This window comes from Phaseolus vulgaris, chromosome 8, assembly GCF_051622355.1.
Source record: "Phaseolus vulgaris cultivar YP4 chromosome 8, ASM5162235v1, whole genome shotgun sequence".
NCBI lineage: Eukaryota > Viridiplantae > Streptophyta > Magnoliopsida > Fabales > Fabaceae > Phaseolus > Phaseolus vulgaris.
In genome coordinates, this window is record NC_143505.1 from 53,878,976 (window position 1) to 53,902,225 (window position 23,250).

Consider the following 23,250-nt stretch of genomic DNA (forward strand, 5'->3'; position numbering starts at 1 on the left):
GATTTGCTAATGGTAGTGGAGAATTTTGTCTTGTTGCTTTTCATCTTTCACTTTCATGAGTCTATGAACTTTGTACAAAGGGTGTTTATAGTAGCAGAAAAAAAAAATACAATTCTGGAGATGTTTATGAGAGTATCCCAAGTTAGTGATCTATCCAAAAAAATCTGACAAGATTCACAACATTTTTTACTTTTCATTCTAAAAATAACAGATTTTTAACTGTAATTATGATTTTAAAATTCTATAATTACAGTTAAAAAGACAAGTGTTTTTTTTTCCTAGTTAGCACTGTTAATTAATATTAATTAAGAAATTAATATTTTTTGTTACTCTAAGTTTGTATTAGTGTGTTTGTTTATTATTTTTTGGCTTTTTAGATGCAACATTGAGAATCATTATAATTATTGGATTTGATTGAATCGTAATTATAATTAGTAGAATAATCTAAGAATACATTTCTAAAATTTTTTTGTGCAGTTTGTGTGGGAAGGAAGAAGAGTTTTCAAGTCATCTGTTCTCCGTTTGCAGTATTGCTTGGCGTGTTTGGAGTATGTGCTTTGAGTGGCTTGGAGTGTCGTTCGTAATTCACAAGGACCCTATGTCAAATTTCTAACCATTCAAGATGTGTCAGGCTTCAGATTCGGTTAATAATGTTCGGGGTGCAATTTGGGTTGACGTTGTGAGTGAAATCTAAAAACATAGGAATAGTGTCATTTTCAATAGGGGAGTGGTAGATACGTCTGAAGTGTTCGCATTGACACAAGTAAAGGTTTGGTCTTGGCTCTATGCAAAGTCCTGGTATATTTCTTTTTCTTATTCTGATTGGGTTTTGAATCCTTTGGCTTGTATGAGGTTAGCTCTTTAACGCCCTGTGATGTTTTTTTTATGGTTATATCTGGGTCATTCTGGTAGTTGTTCCTAGTTAGGAGAATGTTAAGGTGTTTTTTTTTATAAGGATTGAACCACCCCTGAAGTGGTTCCCATTTATTTATTTTTTATTGCTGATAAATTTTTTTTTTGAGATAATGCTAACTAGGTTATGAAGTGTAGTTGAACTAGTTTATGATTGAATGTTTATATGAAGTTGATGCATGTTCTCTGAATATTAGAAATGAAAAAGTTATGGTATAATTAGTAATAAAAAGAAATGTTAGAATTTTTTTTTGGACTATTTACCTATAATAAGAAATGATAAATATGTTTTTAAATTGAAGTAGTTATGTGTTATTAATATAAGTATATTACTTAAATGATACGGAAGTCATGATAATTTAATTATAAGTGATTTCTTATTAAAACACTCATATTTATCATTCAAGTAAGAGTGTTCAAGAATATTAGTGATTTCATCAATAAATAGATAAACTAGTTAGTTTTTTCCTTGTGGAGTAATTTTGCTTTAAGTGAGTAATAACAACCTAAACATTAAAAAAAAAATCAATTATCTATTTCTTTTGAGAGTGCAACACTCAAGAGAAAAGTTTTATCACTCAAATAATAAAGGGAAAATATCAAAATTCTCTCCCTTTAATAATATTGTTCTGGCTAGAGAATATCTTGTTCAAATTTCTTTATATTTTAAAACTTAATTGTTTTTGTTAAATGTCTTTAAAGGTGTAATGATTTTGATTGTAGACATACCTTATAATTTCAAAGGTATCATGATTATATAATTTGATTGTAATCATACGATACAATGTAAGAAGAGTAATGACTATTGCATTAAATGATTTTGTTGGCATATGTTTTTAGTGATTTGATTAATATGATTATGTGAAAGACAATTAATCGGATAGAATTTGATCTTGATCGGTTAATGTGAAAAATGAATTATGTAACCATGTAACCATTATCAGAATGAGAATGAGATATCAAAATTTTCATTGATTACTTTTAATGTATAAGTGAGAATAAGTTCATGAACCAGTTTGAAAACAATACTTTAATTCTTTAGTTAAAACTTTTTAAAAATTAAAAAAAAAAATACATTCCACTTTATATTGAATGAATTTGACTGGTTTGAATAAGTTCACATTTTTCAAGTGACATAAACATGTGAAAGAAAAGATTTGACAGTGAAGACCAATAACATTCTATGATATGCATGCACAGTCACGGAGGATTTGAAAGGGTCTTTTTCCCCATATTTTTGTTTTATGTATTGTCGTTCTTGTATAAGAACAGTAGAAGACAACACCATATGAAATGTAAAGCAGCAAACACATTAATTTCATCTTGTATAAAGGGAAAAGAAGAAACTTTTGCGACCAATAAGTACTTTGGAGGATTCCTAGAAGTACACAATATATGTACATGTGAATACAAGAATATGTAGTCTATAGTTGAGGTTCAGAGACTGTTCTAAACCACAAGAAAAAGATTGTTTCTTAGTGCACTTTAAAATTTCATTTATTTATATAGGTTCATTATTTTTCTTCATTAACACCACATATGCAGGATTATAATTCCATATAAGTTAAATACATAATTTTTAAAAATATATAATTATTAAAAAATAACACATAAGCTGATCAAGTAAAGGTTCAACAGTCAAAATTTATATCTATAGCCTTTTTATTGATTTTTTATAATTAACTTAAAAATCATCCTAACATAATATGTGATTAATTAAACATATAAATTGTTTTGTATTAACAGTAAAAGAATCCCTTTTGCAAATAGAATTGATTTATATTATGAATTCACATCTGAGCATGTTCAGAAAAAAATGGTGATATTGTTTTGTCCCCTCAGGTAGTCTCATCTGAATTACATCCTAACTTATGATATATTCCTTTTGTCTGTGTAAAAATAAAATTATTTCTCAAATTTGTTAGATGCATTTTATTTCAAGCAGAAGAGTTTTAACTGTTCTATATTTGTACTTTTATCTTTCTATTTTAGTAAATATAAATATTAATTTTATGTCTCATGCAAATTTTATAAAGAGACAACTAACTTTGGAACTGCTTATTAGGTTTAAGAAAAAACTAAATCAAACTAGCAAAATTAACCAGTAAAAGTTTTGATGTTGTCACAACAAATGTGATGATTTTACTTTAAAGTAACTCAAACAATTTATTTACTCTCTTGAAGGAAGATGAATTCAGATTCCAATATGTTTTAGCTTCTCTTTTATAGATAAATCATTAGAAATAAATTAAGCTATGATAAACAAATATATATGATATCTTAAAAGATGCATTGTTACTAAAAAAAATGATTTCTTATATTATATCAAATAAAATAGTTTTTAGGTAATATTAAAAATATAATAATACAAAATTCATTGCTGGAGTTTGTTTAATTTTCTCTATTACATCTGAGAAAAAGAAAAATGTTTTTTAATCTTTGATTAAAGTTGTTACTTCAAGCATATCAAGGTATACAATTTATAGTGTTATATTTATTCACTTAGATACACTTGGTAACAAATGAGAATTGTGATTGAATGATTTGAATTGATATTTAAGAAGATTGAATTATAAAGTAATTTAAAGTGACACTTAATTAATATTTTTGAACTTGTCTTCCATAATTTTTTTAAACTAGTTTGTAAAACATTGTATGTTTTCATTGATTTTAGAAACTCACTTCAATTGCATTGTATGCACAAATTTTACCTTTTAAATAGAAAATTCCAATATTTGAGCTATATTCCTCCACTAAAACAAACATATGTTATATATTGAGTATCACTGGTGACAGTATATTATTATGTAGCAGAATAAATTAAATTTACATTAAATAACAACTACTGTGATAAACATATCACAATATTCTATACTTATAAATATATATCTTTTAATAATATAGATATAGATGTATATGTTGTCTGTGTGCTCATGTAACTAGTTCTTTTTGAATTATATTTATGATGAAATATTTCATTAGGACTTTGTATTTAAGAGAACTTTATCAGTTTTAATACTGATAAACTATTTTTTAATTTAAGAGAACTTGATCAGTTTACCTGTGAAAACCAATATGTGTGGTGTGTTTTAATAATTATTTATTTAGAAGAAAAACAACAGAAGAAATTCTTTAAAGTGCACAGTTTTGTACAATTATAGTCCAATCCTGTCTGGCATTATAATGTGTCATTATAGTGTTTCTTGATATTAATGTATGTATGAAATAAAAACTATAATTCTTTCATAGAATTCAAAACATTAATTTTCAGTAAGAACCTTCATACAAGCTACACACAAGAAGACTACATCTGATAGAAGCCTTGTCAAATTTCAGCTACAAGTTACTGTCTAGTAATAATAATATGAGATACTCAACAACCAGCACCAAAATCATTCAGTATATTTAGTATCATGGTGATTATTATTTAGTTGAACATTTGCTGCATAGTTAGTTTGATATACATAGAAGGATTAAGAAATGGTTGGATGATGCAGAGAGAAAAAGAAAAAGAGTGTTGAAAATGTAATTTAATCTAGGTATGCATAAACTGAACACTAACAGTGTAGTGTTGAAGCATTTTTGACAGAAGGAGGAGAAAACATGAGCATAGTGAATAATGGAAAACTTAATAAGATTGAGTGTGATGTGAGGATATGCAGATAAATGGGTGAGAAAGAAAAGAGAAAGTTTTGTTAGTTTAAAGAGAGTGTGAATAAATTGAGATCTGACAGAGATGATCTATAGAAAAGAATTCATAGATATGGGTTTGAAGGACTATCTTAGGAAAAAAGGAAAAGATATGGATGACACCTTAGATTATAGACTACAGTATATAGCTGAGTGCTACTCAACAACATGGTTTAATTTTATTCTCAAAAATAAATAACATCCAGAGCGAGGTTGCGTGCACGCGCCGATCTGTGGGATTGTGGGATTGAGACATGAGTGGTGCAGTGTAGGCATTGTGGGGTGAGAATTACACTACACGCGAGAGTGAGTGCCACGCGCCAGAGCCCACAAATAATGAGTGGCGACATGTGAGTTCTTAGAGGTTCCATAAAATTACAAAAACAAGAGAACAAAAGTCTTTATGCTCTCTTTCTTCTCTTCCTCTCTCTTTCTACTACTTATTATCAGAGCTGATTATTGGAGAGAGAGAAGGAGAAAGGAAGCAATTTCACTTTCACTTTCCATAACAAGCCAAAGCCATAGCCAAGAGAAACAAAGGAAGACAAAGGTGTTTATAGGAAGAAGATCAAATTACAAACTATAAGGTTTGTGGAGGGAGGAAGAAGAAGAAGATGATGATCAAGAAGAGAGAAAAGAAAGGTCGGCAACAATAACAAAGGAAAAGAGAGAAAAATAAAAAAAAAGATAGAAGATAGAAGATAGGAAGAGAGACACAGTAAGTAAGAAGTCGTTATTGCATTTTCTCATTCACTGCTCACTCTGCACTCTGCTGGACCCTTCAGAAACTGATTTTCTTTCTTTCTTACTCAGAAACCAAAACTTTTTCTTCCTGTGAAAAAAGCCAAAGTGACAGTAGTAGTAACCACAATAGCAGCAGAAGCAGAAACAGAAGAAGCAGAGAAGTTGTTCTTTTTCCCTTCCTTTTCATTGAGAGAGAAAAATCTAAGTTTACTCAACTCTCACCCCCCAACAAACAACAAGATCTCTCATCTCATCTCACCAACAAACTCCATCAAAAGAGAACTTCTCTTTTCCTCCACCAACAAATTCTTTCCCTGCCACAGACACAGACCCCACACCGAGAAGAATAACACCCACATTAGATACACCCTCATATATAAACCATTAATAATATATATAAATATATACTCTCACACACACAACACCACATAGTTATTAGAAGATCTATGCTTCATCTTCTTCTTCAATAGTTCTGTGCTTCCCACACACTATACATCCTACCTTCATCAACAGCATAAGGAAACTGTATATTATTTATTTTTGTCTTTGATCTGAGAAATCAAGCACTTTCAGTTGTGGCTACTACAAGGAGGTTACCTTCAGATTCTGGTGCCTTTGCGGACTGGACAGCGACTACTTCCTCAGGTGCTGGTGGTGGCCGAGCTGTCCCCGTCGACGACCTCTCCCTCGGCTTCAATGCGGGTCCTGCCGCCCCAGCAGCCGCAACCGGACCCACCGCCGGAATGTGGCCCGGCACCAATAGGTCTATCAATTACCCCGAAATGGGAATGTTCGTGGTGGCGCCAGCCTCATCGTTCCACCACCATCACCACCACCAGCAACCGCCCCCACACGACCCTGTCATGGCGGATTCCCTCAACCCCGCCACTGCACTCGGTGTCGGCGTCATCCCCCTGCTCGCCACCACGCCGTGTCTGGAACCCGACAACTTCCTAGGAAATAGGACACGCGGTGGGGGAATTCAGTTTTGGCAAGATCAAACGCCCCATCAGAGCCATTACATGAAGAAGCAGCAGCAACAGGGGCTTCTAGACCAAAGCAACACGAGTTCTGGAAATTTGGTTCAAAACAGTGGCGGTCTAACTGCTTCGGGTACTAGTAGTGGGGGAACAACGTGCCAAGATTGCGGAAACCAGGCCAAGAAAGATTGTACCAATAGAAGGTGTAGGACTTGTTGCAAAAGTCGAGGTTTCGATTGCCCTACCCATGTTAAGAGCACATGGGTTCCAGCGGCACGCCGGAGAGAGCGCCAGCTCATGACCACGGCTACTGTGGCTGTTGCTGGTTCCAGTGGCTCCACCTCCGGGACTAAAAAACCTAGACTCATTGCTTCACAAACCACTACAACATCTCACACTTCCACTTCTAACACCACCCCTCCTAGAAGCTTTGACACTAGCTCTAGCCATCAAGGTTTGTACTTTCCTTTCACAATAACTTTTTCTTTCTTTCTTTTGGTTTCCCATGCGCTCCATAGTCAGTCCTGTTCTTGTTGAGACACAGTGGTAGATGCTAAAGCTGCAGATTTTCTTGATAAGTTTGCATGATTACACACAAACAAAACTCATGCATTGTAGTTTCTTTTGTGTTGATGCTTTGACTAGGAGTTTGGAGGTTGTTTAACTGGTTGAATTGTGTGCAGATGCGGGTTTCAAGGAGTCTTTACCTGGGCAAGTACGTGCACCAGCGGTTTTCAAGTGTGTTAGAGTGACGGCGGTGGAGGATGGAGAAGATGAGTATGCGTATCAGGCTGTGGTAAAGATTGGTGGTCACGTGTTCAAAGGGTTTCTCTATGATCAAGGGGTGGAGAATAGGGATGTGTATCCAAACCTATCTGAGTTGCATTTGGGTGGTGGAAGTGGGAGTGGAGGCAGCGGTGGGATGGGGAGAAATGGGGTTTCTTCTTCTCCAATGATGGATCCTTCTGATGTTTATGCAGCTTCTGGTGGAGGGTTACTTGGGGGTTCTTCTGCTTATGGTAATCCAATGAATTGAACTCAAAGGGTCTTTCCAAGTGCAAGATATTAGTACATGGGCTTGGAGTGGCTGACGTAGGTTGTGGTTCAAAATCTATAATTTTCTTCTAGGATTTTGTATCTTTATTGCATATGTTACTCTTTCTTTCTGCCATTTTTCAACTTGATTTTAGTTCTATTCTTTCTCGCCCAATTTGGCCACTGTCATTGCATGAGATCATCATGGAATGTCAAGCCACCCTCACTATCTAACTGTTAAACAAATAGTTTCTTTATGTACTAAATTAACTCAAAATGGAAACAAAAGGTGGATAAAACTTGTTTTACTTGGTTCACTATTTTAATTTTAGTTATACCATTATTGATTGCCAGTTTGCAAAGATTATCTCTACTTTTCTTTTGAACCTAATGACTTTTGTTTTGCATTTTACTCCCCTTTATTTTCATTATTATAGATTTTAATTGGTGAAAGGTGAAATCTACAGTATTATTATACCCACAATCAAAAGCTTCAGCATAAAGCACATCATAAAGATAAATCTAAATATGTTAATGTCTTGTGATAATTGTTATTGATGTGCGTTCAGTCCTTTGCGTGCCAGATGTGTTTCCAGCATGATTTATCTCCATTTTGGATTGCTTCCATTTTTCTGAATAGATATAATATAATATTAAATTTCATAAAATTGTCATTTTGTAATTGCTCTCAGTTGGTTCAAATTTAGCAGAAAAAATAAATGTTGATTTCACAAGTAGATGCTGCTTTAGACTCGAGCAATAGAAGTTGTTGTAATGTCACCATCATTGTATGCTGTCCTTTTCATCCAAGTTTATTGGCCATCTCTGATGTGTAAGAAACCTGCCAAGTTTCTGCATTCATGAAGACTTGATGTACTCCTATTTCCTTTTGTTCTTGGTTTGGAATTTGGAGTTCGGGCAATCCCTATTACCTCATTTTTCATCTTCTAATAACCCTTGACACTTAGTTTTGCATTGTCTCCAACCCAAATTAGGGCTATTTAATTCTTCTGTTGCTCGACTTTGGTGCACCATGCTGCTAAACTTCAATTACCAATATGTGCACCTGATTCTTTTCCTTTAAGTTGATGTTACATTTATTTCATTTGCAATTTAAATCCATTCAAGATTTAAAATACCATTCCTTTCTATTTTAATAGTAATATTTGCAATATTATAGTAAATGATGTTGATATCCTAGAAGTTGCCTGGTATGTTACTTCTCAACAAGATAAATTGATGTTGGGGTTGAATACTCAGCTTTTATATACTTTATTGAGGGGATACTGCAGTTATATATGTAACACTTATTTTTTTGTGGCTAGATTCTTAGTTACTGATTCCGACCATGATAAACAAATGAATGATTGTCTCTATTCATTGCATATTTAGATTATCTTTCCTGCACATGCTTCCCCCTTTTAGCTGTCTGAACATATTTTACATATAGGACGATTATGTCATGTGGATTGCAATACATTTATATATATATATATATATATATATATATATGTTGTGTTTGCTACTCCTGAAAAGTCCATGAAGCATAGGATTGTTGTGGCATGGTATGATAGTTATTTAATAGACTAAAATATGAAGAATGCAATAACATTTTTGTACCAGACCTTTTTCTTTTAGCCTTGTGAGATTTCTTGAATCATAAGGCTGACATGTCCACCACTCCTATCATGTCAATAAAAAAAGTGATCATGGCTATACTTTTCACTGATGTAGAATCAATTACCCTGTCTTTAGTTAAGACCATTTAAGGGTTGTGTTGGAATTTTGAACAAGTTGTTTGTGCCCTAGAGCAGGCATTTCTTATCTTGATATTAGTGGTGTTCTGTCTTCTTTTGGGGCTGGCTTGTTTTTCCTTTATTGGATTTGGGAGCATATGAAGATATGTGATCCTTATAGCATACTATGGTTTGTTTTCTCTCCATTGTAAATGATTGAGTAACTACTCTTCCCATTATCTGTTAGAAGCTACCATTTTGACACATGCTTGGTGCAAAAGTGTAGGTACATTTAGGTACATGTCTGCACTGGTGAGTACATTATTCTTGAGTTTCTCACATTTAAGTGCCTTAGTCTTGTTCTGGGAACAATTTGGTTATGCCCCCTTTGCTTTGGTGCTGCTGTGATCAGTCATCATTTCTGCATTATGTCATGTTCTGATACATTATTTTTTTTAAAAAACCTAACCACATGGTTATTTTGTTTTTGTGAACAACAACACTCTCTGTTGTTATATATATGCATTTTCATTTTGATTCATGTTTTGCCCTATTTGTGCTTTGTTAGTTAAACTTGTAGATACAAGATCTTTGCAGTGCCAAAACTTTGCTCCTTTTATTTTTTCTTTTGTTATTTCACAGTGCCTATGTGCAATGAATTATTTCTCCAAACATCATGGCTCTGCCAGAGTCTAAAAGTTTCTCTTGTATTCCTAAGACTCTTTATTAGGCACAGTCTTGTTTCTAGGAAAATGATTGTTTCTGTAAGGTGATTTCTGTTACATATTCTTTTCAGTTATTTTACATTCTCTTGGGTTTTTCAGTGTGTAAAACTCTACAATCATATTCTTCAAAGTCAGTGATTCTTTGGGGAACTTTTGATTATTCTGGCCACAAGATAATTTTTATTCTGTAAGAAACAATAGGATTTTTTTAGGTGAATAAATATACTAACTTAAATGGTGAATGTTGTAGTGCTTAATTGATTGCTTGATTCCACCATCTACACTTAAAATATATACTAAGTGAGCATAATTTACTTCATCTTATTCTTGCAGGGACAAACTTTTGTATCCTTATGAATTACTTAGGTCATTTTAGGGGCAAAGTTCCATTATTATAAGGAATCCAGTTTACTAATTCATCTAAAAACAAACATTATTGTTATTCTATTTGTTTGTGGTTATTGCAGGTCTATGTTATGGATTTTGCTAAACACTCTCATGTTTATTATTATTATTTTTTGTCTGATAAACTATATTTACCTTTAATTTCGATGTTGTAGGGTTTTAAACATGAATTCTTGCTTTTTTTTCATAACATACAATTGTAGTTTTAATTAATCGTGATTAACTTTAATTTTAAATTTTAACTTGCTTTAGTTTTTTATTTTATTTTAAGTTCTTATTGTACAATATTTATCATTATTTGGTAATTTTCTAATTTTTGGTCGTACTAACTTTGGATTTTTATTTCTAGGTTTGCTCTAGTTTATTATAATTCAGATTGAAATTATGCTTAGGAAGAATTGTTAAGGTTAAAATTATGTCGTACATTACAAATAAATGGCCTTTTGTTTCATAGTTAATCTTTTAAGTTATTTTAATGTAATGGGGAATCTTTAAGTTTTATATAATTTTTATGAGTACTTAAAGTAATTTTTTATTTGATATATCAATTTTCTTCTCTCTCTCTCTCTCTCTCTCTATATATATATATATATTATTTAAGTGTTGGCTTATTTGAATTTGTACGCATATTTATGATCTCAGTGGTCTTTATTATAGTAAGTAGTTTTTTTAATAATTTGATTTTGGTGTATTCATATACAATGATCTTATTATGCTCTAACATTCTAAATAATTTTTAGGCTGCGATTCAATTGCAAATGATAAGATATAACATGAATGATAAGATTTTTTTAATTAACAATTAGTTGTTTGAAATACTTTAGATTTATTCAAGTTTAGATCTTTTATGGATATTCTTTTTTGAGTATGGACATGCTATCCTTCACTAGATATCTAAAATAAAATTACCTTCAATAAAAACTATCAACAAATTCTTATCCAAAAAAATAATCAAAAACAATATCCATGATATCAAACTCCAAAATACAAACATAAATAACTCAAAAAATATAGCCAAACTCCAAACATAAATAGCTCAAGAAACATAGTCTTTCCTATAAAATAGCACAAAAAGTTATATAATATTTACATGTTTCTTTTCTAATTTCCTATAAAATAACACGACATCTTAACAAACCACGAAAAAAAAAACAAAAAGTTACATAATATTTACATGGCATTTCCTTTTATTATTCTTTTCTCCTCTTCCTAATATTTCTTTCAGATATAAAAATTCACAAAATTTCAGTTTATTTGTCTTAAAAAAATTCAGAAAAAATGCCTAATTATAGTATATAATACTTAATAATATAACATCTTTATATTACACATATATATTCATTGGTTAGAAAATTAACATTATAATAAGTACGCTTTTAAATAGTTAAAAGTAAAATAAAGTTGTAGTTTTCATGAGCACAAAAATAAAAGTCTGCATGTTGCTGAGAACATTTTTGTTGATATATTGTATTGTGAAGAAAACTTCTTTGATTTCCTAGGCAAAAGTTTGCAGGGTGCCCTCATGATTGTGGTGATTTGGTCCGTTTGAAAACATGGTTCGAAATGAAATTGGAAAATGGATGAATTCCAATGCAAAATTTGCTTTAAATAGGCAAGTTGTATCACTCATGGATCTATGAGCAAGAGCTCCATTTATGGTGTGAAGGACACTAAAAAATCTGCAGAAAAATATAAATTTCACTCTATCATATCCCAATTCCAAGCTTCTTCTGCCATTTCGTACCAAAATAAACAACTTCAAACAACAAGATAACAGAGTTATCATAATGATAATATCAATAAATAAACCTCTTCACCAATGTTAATGGGAGACAAACTAACTTTCACGTCAAATTATATAAACATCTCCTCTGATTTATTCTTTACAAAAATATTATCCAGAAAGAGAAAGGAAAAAATTCCAAAAAAGTTATTGTACTGTGTGTGAACATCAAATAATTAGTTGTTAATGAAAGTGGTAGGGTACGAAACTATTTTTGTTGCGGAAAGTAGAATGATAGAGGCCACTGTGGAACTGTGTTTTGTCGCATGATTCAAAGTATTAGGGTTTCAAAAACCACTTATAGAATATGAAAACAAATATATATATTTATTTTTGTAAAAGTAGAATCTTACTTAGCCTGCACAATAATATATTATATTACTAGTACTGTAACATAAATATCTTCATTTTCTAGGCATAGAACAAATTATATTCTTGGTCTCTTTAAATTTTTCTTAGTTTTATGATAGTATTTGACAGTTGTTATAAAAAAATCATTAAATAAAAATTAAGTTTTAGAAATAAAATAATTATTTATTAGATATTATTTTGAAAATTACAATATAAAATAACTTTTATTATTAATAAAATTTATAAACTAATTTTTAAATTAGTCTCTAATTATTTATCAAGATTTTAATTATTAAAATTTTAACTACCAACTTTAAAATTTTATTAAAATCCAAATTTAACTCTAATTAAAAGTGATTTTTTTTGGAAAAAGTAAAATAATCTGAATTTATAAATAGTTTTTTTTATCAGAAAAAGGATTGAATAACAAGAACCACTTAGGGTGGTTCAACCCTTATACATACCTAAAAAAATATGAGACAATTTCTCTGGTCTCCCAAACCAACAAATAGAGAGAGACAAACAAATCTATCACTAAAAATTCGTACACTTTCAAGACTAACCCGTATATAAATTGAAGAAATTTAATAAAATTTTTAATTATGAATAATTCAAATAAAAAAACTCAGTTTTAATTAGGGTTAGGTTTAGGTTTGGGTTTAAATTCTCCTTTTGAAAAAGCTGAAAGTAGTTTACCTTTGACCATGTAAATATAATTTACATTAGATTTATGTAATTGAACTAAGAGAAAGTTGAGGTGAACTCATTCTATTGTGATCCATATGCTTGGGTTTTAATAAGTCTCCCAAAAAGTGCTTTCTACATTGCATCGACATTGTTGAAGGAATTTTGTTTTTTTAGGTTGATTCATAGTGGAGGCACAACTCTACTTAATTCTTTAGGGTCATGTCGTTTCCATTTTGGTCTCTAAACTAGAGATTCCAATCAACCCATTCATTGGATGCCTCCTTCTTTAAATGGTCTCCATGAGTGCTTCTATGAAAACCATGTCAAAAGTAAAAGGGAATCTATTAATAGACCTCCTATGTTTGGTGGTGTTAACTATGCTTTCTGGAAAATCAGGATGAAGATCTTTATGGAATCTATTGACATGGGAATCTGGGATGCAGTGGTCAGTGGACCTTTTATACCTATGCAGGTTGTCAAAGATGAAACAATAAAGAAGCCTTGGTCTGAATGGAGTGAAACCGAGAAGAAGAAGGCCCAATATGACTCCTTAGCCAAGAATATCATCACCTCTGCACTAAATATGGATGAGTTCTTTAGAGTCTCTCAATGTAACTCAGCAAAGGAGATGTTGGATGTACTAGAGGTGACTCATGAAGGAACTGATGATGTGAAACGGGCAAGGAAGCATTCACTCATTCAGGAGTATGAGCTGTTCAGAATGCAATCTGAAGAAAGTATTGCAGATGTGCAGAAACGATTTACACACATTGTAAATCACCTCACTGGCCTTGGTAAAGTCTTTGACAAGGAAGAGCTTAACATTAAGGTATTAAAATGTCTTGATAGGAGCTGGCAGCCTAAGGTAACAGCAATCTCAGAATCCAGAGATTTATCCAAGATGTCTACTGCTGCACTTTTTGGAAAGCTGATAGAACATGAAATTGAGCTGAAAAGATTGAAAGAACAAGAAACAGTGGAAAAGAAGGCCAAAGGAATTGCTCTGAAAACTACCATAGAACATGATACAAGTGAAGAAGAAGGTGATCCAGAACATGATGAGACTGTGAGTCTGCTCACCAGGAAATTCAGCAGATTTCTTAGAAAGAAAAACCGTGACAGAACTCAGCAAAGAAAGAGGTATTCCAAACAACCTATTGATTCAAATTCTTCCAATTACACGTGCTTTGGATGTGGTAAACCAGGTCATATAAAAGCTGATTGTCCAAACAATCAAAGTAAAGAAAAATCAGCAAGCAAGAGGAGTGACAAAGGGAAAGGTAGAAGAGCATATATCTCATGGGAAGAAAATGATGTATCCTCATCTAGTGATTCTTCAACTGAAAGTGAAAAAGCAAATCTTTGCTTCATGGTGAATGATGAGGGATCCAACTCTGACTCAGTAAGTAATTTCTCCACTGATTCTGAAAACTATGATCAACTGCTATTAGCCTTTAAGGAAACACATGATGAAGCAAACAAGTTGGCTATAATGTGCAACAGATTGAATAGAGTAAATAGGGTACTTGAACCAAAGGTTAAAGTTCTTGAAGAAGAACTGCACAAAGCTAAAACTGAATTAATTAGTCTTGAATTGACATGTTTGCATGCATCAATTAAAACTTGTGATAATTGCAAAAAGCTGGAAAAACAGGTTGAGTATTTGTTAAAAACACTTTCAAATTTCACTAAGGGAAGAGAAAATCTTGAAACCTTATTAGGTTCACAGAATGCTGTTTTCAATAAAAATGGTTTAGGATATAATCCTGGAATGAAAGGTAATGTGAAAAAGCTGTCCAGTTTCTTTGTTCCTTCCAAAACAGGTTTTTCCTCCTTTAGTAATTCAAAAACAATGCATACTGCAACATGTTTTTATTGTATGAAATCTGGTCATGTATCTAGAACATGTAAGGCTAGGAGATATCTTGTTCCTAAAGGATTGGCCAAATGGCTTCCTAAGGAAAGGTGTTAATCATGTTAGACCCTAGACTAAAAGGGTACCATATATGCTAAATCTGTTTTGTTGCAGAAAAACAGCAGGAGAAACCAGTGGTACCTAGACAGTGGCTGCTCAAAGCACATGACTGGTGATGTGACTCAGTTTATAAATCTGAAACTCAAAGCTGAAGGGCATGTCACATATGGAGATAACAATAGAGGAAAAATTCTTGGAAGAGGAGATGTTGGTACTAAAGACTCAACTACTATTGAGAATGTCCTATATGTTGAAGGGCTAAAACATAGTCTTCTAAGCATTAGCCAGCTGTGTGACAAGGGATACAAGGTCAATTTCGAAACCAATACTTGTACAATTTCAAATGAAATTTCTGGTAAGGTGTTGTTCACTGGAAAAAGGGTAAACAACATTTATCTCCTAGACATTATAAAGAGTTGTTCTGAAAATGAGTGTTTGCTATCTAAAAATGATGAGTCATGGTTGTGGCATAGGAGACTAGCTCACATTCACACAAATCACTTGAACAAGCTAAAATCTAAGGAACTTGTTTCTGGTTTACCAAACATAAAGTTTCAAAATAACAGATTGTGTGATGCCTGTGTAAAGGGAAAACAGATTAGAACTTCTTTTAAGTCAAAAGATATGGTTTCTTCAAATAAAGCTTTGGATGTTTTGCATATGGATTTGTTTGGACCATCTAGGACTGCTAGCTTAGCTGGAAATTACTATGCTTTGGTGATTGTTGATGACTTTTCAAGATATACATGGACTTTGTTTCTTGCTTCTAAAAATGATGCATATAAAGCCTTTAAGAAACTTGCTAAGGTTCTGCATAATGAGAATGAAAATAGGATAAAACAGATTCGTAGTGATCATGGGGGAGAATTTCAAAATGCAAAGTTTGATAAATATTGTGAAAAACATGGGATCATACATAGTTATTCTGCTCCTAGAACACCCCAACAAAATGGTGTTGTTGAAAGAAAGAATAGATCACTAGAAGAGTTAGCTAGGACTATGCTAAATGAATCTGGTTTACCTAAATATTTTTGGGCTGATGCTGTATATATTGCTTCTTATGTGCTTAACAGAACATTGATTAGACCAATTCTTAAGAAAACTCCCTATGAATTGTATAAAGGTAGGAAGCCTAGCATTAGTCATCTTAGAGTGTTTGGCTGCAAATGTTTTGTTTTAAATAATGGTAAAGATAATCTGGGGAAGTTTGATCCTAAATCAGATGAAGGAATACATATTGGTTATGCTATAAATGGTCATGCTTATAGAGTATATAACAAAAGATTGCTTGCTGTTGAAGAATCTATACATGTTGTGTTTGATGAAACAGATTTTTCTGTGCCCAAATCTGTTATGGATGAACCTAGTATGGATGATTTAAGAACAGTTATACAACAGAATCAATCCAGTGAGCTTGATGCTACTAATCCAAATTCTGTCAAAGAATCTACTGTGAATGCAGGACTGCCTAAAGAATGGAAAACTCCAAGGGATCTCACTCTTGACAATGTAATTGGTAAAATTGAGAAAGGAGTCTCAACAAGGAATTCACTCAACAACTTCTGCAGAACAGTAGCTTTTGTGTCACAGATTGAGCCTAAAAGCCTGGAAGAAGCACTGCAAGACAGCAATTGGATAACAGCAATGCAGGAAGAGCTGAACCAGTTTGAATACAATGAAGTGTGGACTTTGGTTCCAAGGAAGCATGAGATGAACATCATAGGAACCAAGTGGGTGTACAGGAACAAGATGGATGAACATGGAGCTATCACTAGAAATAAAGCAAGACTGGTTGCTAAAGGGTATAACCAAGAAGAAGGTATTGATTTTGGTGAAACCTATGCACCAGTAGCACGTCTTGAAGCTGTCAGACTTCTTCTAGCATTTTCCAGCATACAAGGTTTCAAGCTGTTTCAAATGGATGTCAAGAGTGCATTTCTAAATGGCTACATCAATGAAGAGGTGTTTGTATCTCATCCTCCAGGGTTTGAAGATCACAAGAATCCAGAACATGTGTTCATGCTCAAGAAAGCCTTATATGGATTAAAGCAAGCACCTAGGCAATGGTATGAAAGGCTAAGTGAATTTCTGCTGTCTCAAGGTTATAGCCGTGGCAATTCAGATAAAACTCTCTTTCTAAAGAAGAAAAGTGAAGATATCATACTTGTGCAAGTCTATGTAGATGATATTATCTTTGGATCCACAAATGAAGAGATGTGTGAAGACTTTGTGAAAACCATGAAAAGTGAGTTTGAGATGTCAATGTTAGGAGAAATGAATTTCTTTCTTGGTCTACAAGTTAAGCAACTCAAGGATGGGATTTTCATAAGTCAAGAAAAATACTGCAAGGAACTGCTCAAGAAGTTTGATATGAATCAATGCAAAGCAATCAACACTCCTATTTCAACAAGTTGTCAGTTGGATCAAGATTCTGCAGGAAAATCAGTGGATCAAACGAAGTATAGGGGTTTAATTGGTTCTTTATTATATCTAATTGCCAGCAGGCCTGACATTATGTTTGCTGTATGTCTATGTGCTAGATATCAATCTGATCCAAAGGAATCACACTACAATGCAGCAAAGAGAATTCTGAAATATTTGCAAGGATCTAAGGATGTTGGATTGTGGTATCCTAACAAGGTATCTCTGAATTTGATTGGTTTTTCAGATTCTGATTTTGCAGGTTGCAAAGTTGATAGGAAGAGCACAAGTGGGACTTGTCACATGCTTGGATCAAGTCTAATCTCTTGGCATTGCAAGAAGCAAGCTTGTGTTGCTCTCTCCACAGCAGAAGCAGAATACATAGCTGCTGGAAGTTGTTGTGCTCAAACCTTATGGCTAAGGCAGCAGCTAAGTGATTTTGGTATTCTGTTAAATAACATACCTATAAATTGTGATAATACAAGTGCCATAAATCTGTCTAAGAATCCTGTCATGCACTCAAGAACTAAGCACATTGAAATTAGACATCACTTTCTAAGAGAACATATAGCTAATGGAACATGTGATATACAATTCATTGGTACTGAATTTCAACTAGCTGATCTGTTCACTAAACCACTTGCTAAAGACAGGTTTCACTTTCTTTTAAATGCATTGGGTATTATTAGCTTGAATTGTCCTCTGCAGTGAAAATTTCAATCTGTTGTTTTATGTTTTAACATGTTTCGTTCTCTGTTTCAGAAATCACAGCTGTGACTAGGAAAGAGAAAGATTTATTTTTCTCTCTCTCACTTTATTATTGACTGCTTTTACGGTTATTGACCAGCAGATCCATGCAAATTAGTGTGTGGGTATCCTAACTAATTGGATTTTGTGTAGATGCAACAGATTTGATGTACCAAAATCAAGTTCCAAGATATTCCTACGTGAATCCACACCTGAACCTGCTGCACCATTGGAATAAAATCTGCAGCATATCTGTGGGATTTGATTTTTCTTCAAAATTCATTATTTCCAAAATCTGATTACATTGCCCTGAATTAAAATTTGTGCTTTTCAATTTTTGGTTTAACAATCCTATATAAACCTAGCACAATTTAGCTCGTCTCTCACACCATCTCACTTGCACTATAAGCTGTCGAGGTGCACATTGCTTCACCACAGGTTTTGTTTCTGCTTTTGAATAATAATCTGTAATATTGTTTCTTCTAGAATTGTATGGTAATATATTGATGCAGGGAAAAACAGATTAAGCATGGCATCCGCCTCACATAGAAAGAAGAAATCCAAGGAGCAATCTCAAAGCAGCCAAGGTATCTTGGAAAACTGGTTTGCTGGAGACTCAGAGGCAATGACAAGGTTCATACATGAGACTGGCAGGAAGCAAATCAATGTACCCAAGCTGCTTGAGTTCTCATGGCTGAGAGAGGAGAATCTGATAGAAGCCAAAGACTTGCTCAAGCATCAAAAGCTGAAAGGATTTCTGGAGATGAATGGAAATGTTTATCCAGACCTTGTGAAGGTGTTCTACTGCAACCTTGAACAAGAGGGTAAAAATCTGGTTTCCCATGTAAAAGGAGTGAAGCTGAAGATCACTAGGGAAATCTGGAGCAGTGTGGGTGGAATCAAATATTCAGGACTGAAAGTGAGCAAAGGAAACACTGCTGGAATTCAAGGATTCAACAAATTGAAATTTTATAGAAGCTGTGTGAGGAATCCCACTGAACCAGTAGCTAGGTATCATGCAGGTAGCCTAACTCTAATTCCTAGACTCTTAGCTCATATAATTGCTTGGCAGCTTACCCCTAGAGGAAGTAATCATGCTGTACTTCATGAGGAAGACTTGATACTGCTGTATTGCATCATGAACCAGCTTAAGGTAAATTGGGTAAGTACTATGGTTGAACATATGCTGAAATCTGCAAGACTACCTGATTATCGTCTTCCCTATGCAATATTTGTGTCAAAACTAATTGATCACTTTAAAGTGGACACTACCAATGAGAGGAATGACTCTATTAAGGCTGCAAGTGAAATAGATAACTCCACACTCATGAAAATGGGATTCTACAAGGATGAAGATGGCTGGGTTTTTAGATGGAATGCTGGACAAAGGGCTGAGTAAGAAGCTGCTCCTCAAGGAAATGAAGAAGAAAATGCTGATGGTGTGCAACACATGGACGAATCACCAGTACATTCTGCTGAACATGAAGATGTTGCTACCACTAGTCAGAATGCAATAGTTGCATATGAGGCACCTGAGTACAGAGGTGAACCTCTGTCTATGTTTGAAAGACAGGTGCTAAGCAGGCTGGACACACTCACAGATGAGCAGAAGGCACATTATGAGATGACTTATGCCAGGTTTCAACACTTGGATGATCAACTTGAAGGAATTCAAGTGCAGCTAGCTGAGCTCTATTACAACAACAAGTGATCCTATCTCTAAGCCTTTATCTTTTATATGTTGTTGAACAATTTGGGATTAATCTGTACTGTTTTTTTTTCTGCACTGGTTTTTAGTTGTTTTGTGGTTTGTAATGAACCTCTATGGTTTATTGGTTTTATTTGAACTGTTATGTATGGCTATTATTTTTCTGTGGTATTTTGTGCTCCCATTCTGTTTGATGAATCCAAAGGGGGAGAAGAATAGCCTGGTACAGAACAGCCTAAGAATAGCCTGGTACAGATTCTGCAGATGATATTCACAGTGGCTGCTGATATGATTCAGATGTTAAATCTGCAGGTATATCATTTCTAAATCTGTTGTTCTGCTTTAACACCTGTTTTCTTTGTATACAGTTCTGTACAGATTTGGTCATGATCCTTCTTCAAAGCTGTGCAAAGCAAAGGGAATTTGTCTCCATCAAACAGGGGGAGATTGTTGAAGCTGGAGGAAGCTTCTTCCCTACCAAGTCTTGATGTGTGTTTGATGAAGAAAATGGCTTGAGTGCTTTGAAGATTGTAATAGGTTTTTAGATTCATTTGTAATTAGGCTTGTAAGTGTGTATGATTGCCTTTTGCTGTGTAACCTATCCTAGATGCCTAACCAAGTCTAGATCAAGCACATGATGTGGTTAAATGGTTTTTGAAAAGCCTTTTGAAATGTTTTTAACAGTTTTAAAACAGTACACAAATAAATCTGTTTTATGGAGAAAGAATCTGTTTATTTCTTCTCTATTAAAAAGGCTTTCGTTAAATAGTTTTTGAAAAGCTTTTTAAAATGGTTTTAACAGTTTTAAAATAGTACACAAATAAATCTGTTTTATGGAGAAAGAATATGTTTATTTCTTCTCTGTTAAAAGGCTTTTCTAAATTTCTGTTAAGGCACCAAGGGAAAGCTCAGTTCGTTATTTCAGTTAAGCTGAGCTGGCCTATATGCTATACTTTAATCTGTTTTACTGTGAAAGAACAGGTTTATTCTTTGGTCTGCTGAAAGGTTTTTCACAAGTTAGTTAGGGCACCAAAGGTACCACTCAGACAGTTATTTCTGTTAAGCTGAGTTGACAGTTTTTACAAAATAAATCTGTTAAGTTCAAAACTGAATCTGTTGTTTTCTTAACTGCTTTTCAACTGTTTTTTGAAAAGAAGTTAGAAACTGTTTTCTATATAAACAATAACTCTCTCACATGAATAAGTGCTGAGGAATTACGCTTTTGACAGAGATCAATCAATTTCCATGTGAGAAGAAGGATTGAAAGAGTTTTTGAAAGGTTTTCCAAAGAGATTTTCAAGTGTGCTTGTTCTAGGAAACCTTTGAATCTTGGTGAAGGTGCTGGTGCAGTTCTGCAGCAAATTGAACTACTGGTTTTGAGTTCTTGCATCTTCTTTTCAGGTGTAATCTTTCCTTTATTCTGTTGTGTAAAGGTGTAAGTGTTAGTCACTCCTTGATAGGGTTTCTTGGAGTGCAAGGTGTGCTGAAATAGGGTTTTTCAGCATTGTGTGTATTGTTCTTGTAGTGTTCAAGAACTGCTGGTTTTGTAAGTGATTGATACTGTTTTTAGTGAATTCCACCTTGGGGTAAGGTGAGACTGGATGTAGCTCTGTATGAGTGAACCAGTATAAAAACGTGTGTATCTTGTATTCTCATCCCTGCACTCTTTTCTGGTTTTTGCTTAATTCTGTCAAGAACTAAATCTGTTCTTTTTAAATTGAATCTGTTAATTATGGGTTAAGTGAAAACTGTTCTTCCTGATTTGTTGAAGTTTTCTGATCATATACAAGGTTGCTGCATATAATGTTTTAAGTGAATTGTGAACAAACTGATCATTCATTAAAACCTAAGAAATGATCATACTTCCTGAAATCTTGTGTTGTGTAACTTTTGATTGATTCCTAAGCATAGCTGTATCCCTCATCCTCACAATATTAAGCTGATCTGGTTCTGTTATAATTCTTTGTTGAACACAATTTTACATTGAACAAAATTCAAATTGTGCCAAGACTGCTCTGAAGAATCAATCTGTTTCATGTAAAAACAATCTGTTCTTTTTGCCTCTGGAATACTGAAAAATTGTGTGTTCTTGCGAAAATTTTATAAGCTCAATTCACCCCTCCCCTCTTGAACTTAGACACTAATAGACCCAACACGCTTTACTTCTTGATAATAGTATGTTGGCTCTGCAAAATCCTTTTTCATCCCTTGTTGGTTTAGAAATTGCATATTGTTGATTTACATCATAATGCACATATAACTGTCGAAAATCAGGTGGCATCTAAATTTTAGGCTGATCATAGTGAGGCTGAGGAGAATGCTAGTGATAATAGGGAGGATATTGTACGCACCACTAGAAAACCAGGGAGGCCGCCTAAAGAGGCTGGTAAATCCAAAAAACCTACTGAGGCAATTCCATCCAAAAAGTTGCAATGAAGGTTTCTTGTGTTTTTAGGAATGCCGGAGGCTTGACAAACTAAAAAACTGCGGAAATGTTGTTTAGTTTACTTAAATAACATAAACCTCTTCTCATTTTTATTGCTGAGTCCAAGATACCTTAACCTGATGCTTTGGATGTTCTTTTCAAAACTGTTAATTTGCATTTGGTTGCTAATTCTTCTATCGTTAATAAAGTTGCTAAGTTTTAGTATTTGGCAGTCCTAATAAATCTTGTAAAAAATTCTGTGATTAATTCTCAGTTTATTTCTGTAAATTTCCTTTTGCATGATAAATGCTTTATCTTTGTAAGGGTTTATGGAGCTAACACATACTAAGTTAGAAGACTTTTGTGGAGGGATCTTAGCTACTGCACTTGTCCTTGGTGCATTTTGAGAGATTTCAATATTGTTCTCTCGGTTGTTGATTGCAAAGGTAGGGTTGCTCCTAATTAGGTTTCTTGTAATGAATTTCTTGTTATACTTGGAGTAATGGGAGCAAAGGGTTACAGAGAGTTGATAGAGTTCTTGATATAACTTTATGTAATGAAAAGTGTCTGGATGAATAAGACTCTTGTATTTATCAAGTTCTTGTTAAAAATTGTTCTGATCACTCACCTGTTCTTGCTACTATTTCTTGTAATTGTTTACATAAGGTTAGCGCTTTTCGATTCTTGAATATATGGCTTCAGGATAGATCGTATATGAAGCTTATTCATGACTCTTGGAAAAATACTGTTGTTGGTTGTCGTATGCTTATTTTGCAACATAAATTGAAAATGTTGAAAATTGAGCTCAGAAGTTGGAATATATATTCTTTTGGTAATGTTCAGAATGAAGTGATTATTAAGCAGACTTCCCTACTTGTTATTCAACAAAGTTTAGAGACGACTAGTTCGCCAATTCTTGATACGCT

General features: G+C 33.5%; 1 protein-coding gene across 3 annotated transcripts; it reads left to right on the top strand.

Annotated features, from left to right (window-relative positions):
- The first annotated feature begins 4,962 nt into the window (after nucleotides 1-4,962).
- LRP1 (Lateral root primordium (LRP) protein-like protein) lies at nucleotides 4,963-7,669 on the top strand. 3 transcript variants are annotated; one of them, XM_068631214.2, is made up of 3 exons: nucleotides 4,963-5,320; nucleotides 5,416-6,780; nucleotides 7,010-7,669. In XM_068631214.2, the coding sequence occupies exons 2-3, from the start codon at nucleotides 6,090-6,092 to the stop codon at nucleotides 7,360-7,362; spliced, it is 1,044 nt and encodes a 347-aa protein (XP_068487315.1). In that variant the 5' UTR covers nucleotides 4,963-5,320; nucleotides 5,416-6,089; the 3' UTR covers nucleotides 7,363-7,669. The 3 variants fall into 3 exon arrangements, with proteins under 3 accessions (XP_068487315.1, XP_068487317.1, XP_068487314.1); XM_068631216.1 differs by having other exon boundaries at nucleotides 5,920-6,780; XM_068631213.2 differs by having other exon boundaries at nucleotides 4,963-6,780.
- The last annotated feature ends 15,581 nt before the right edge of the window (nucleotides 7,670-23,250 follow it).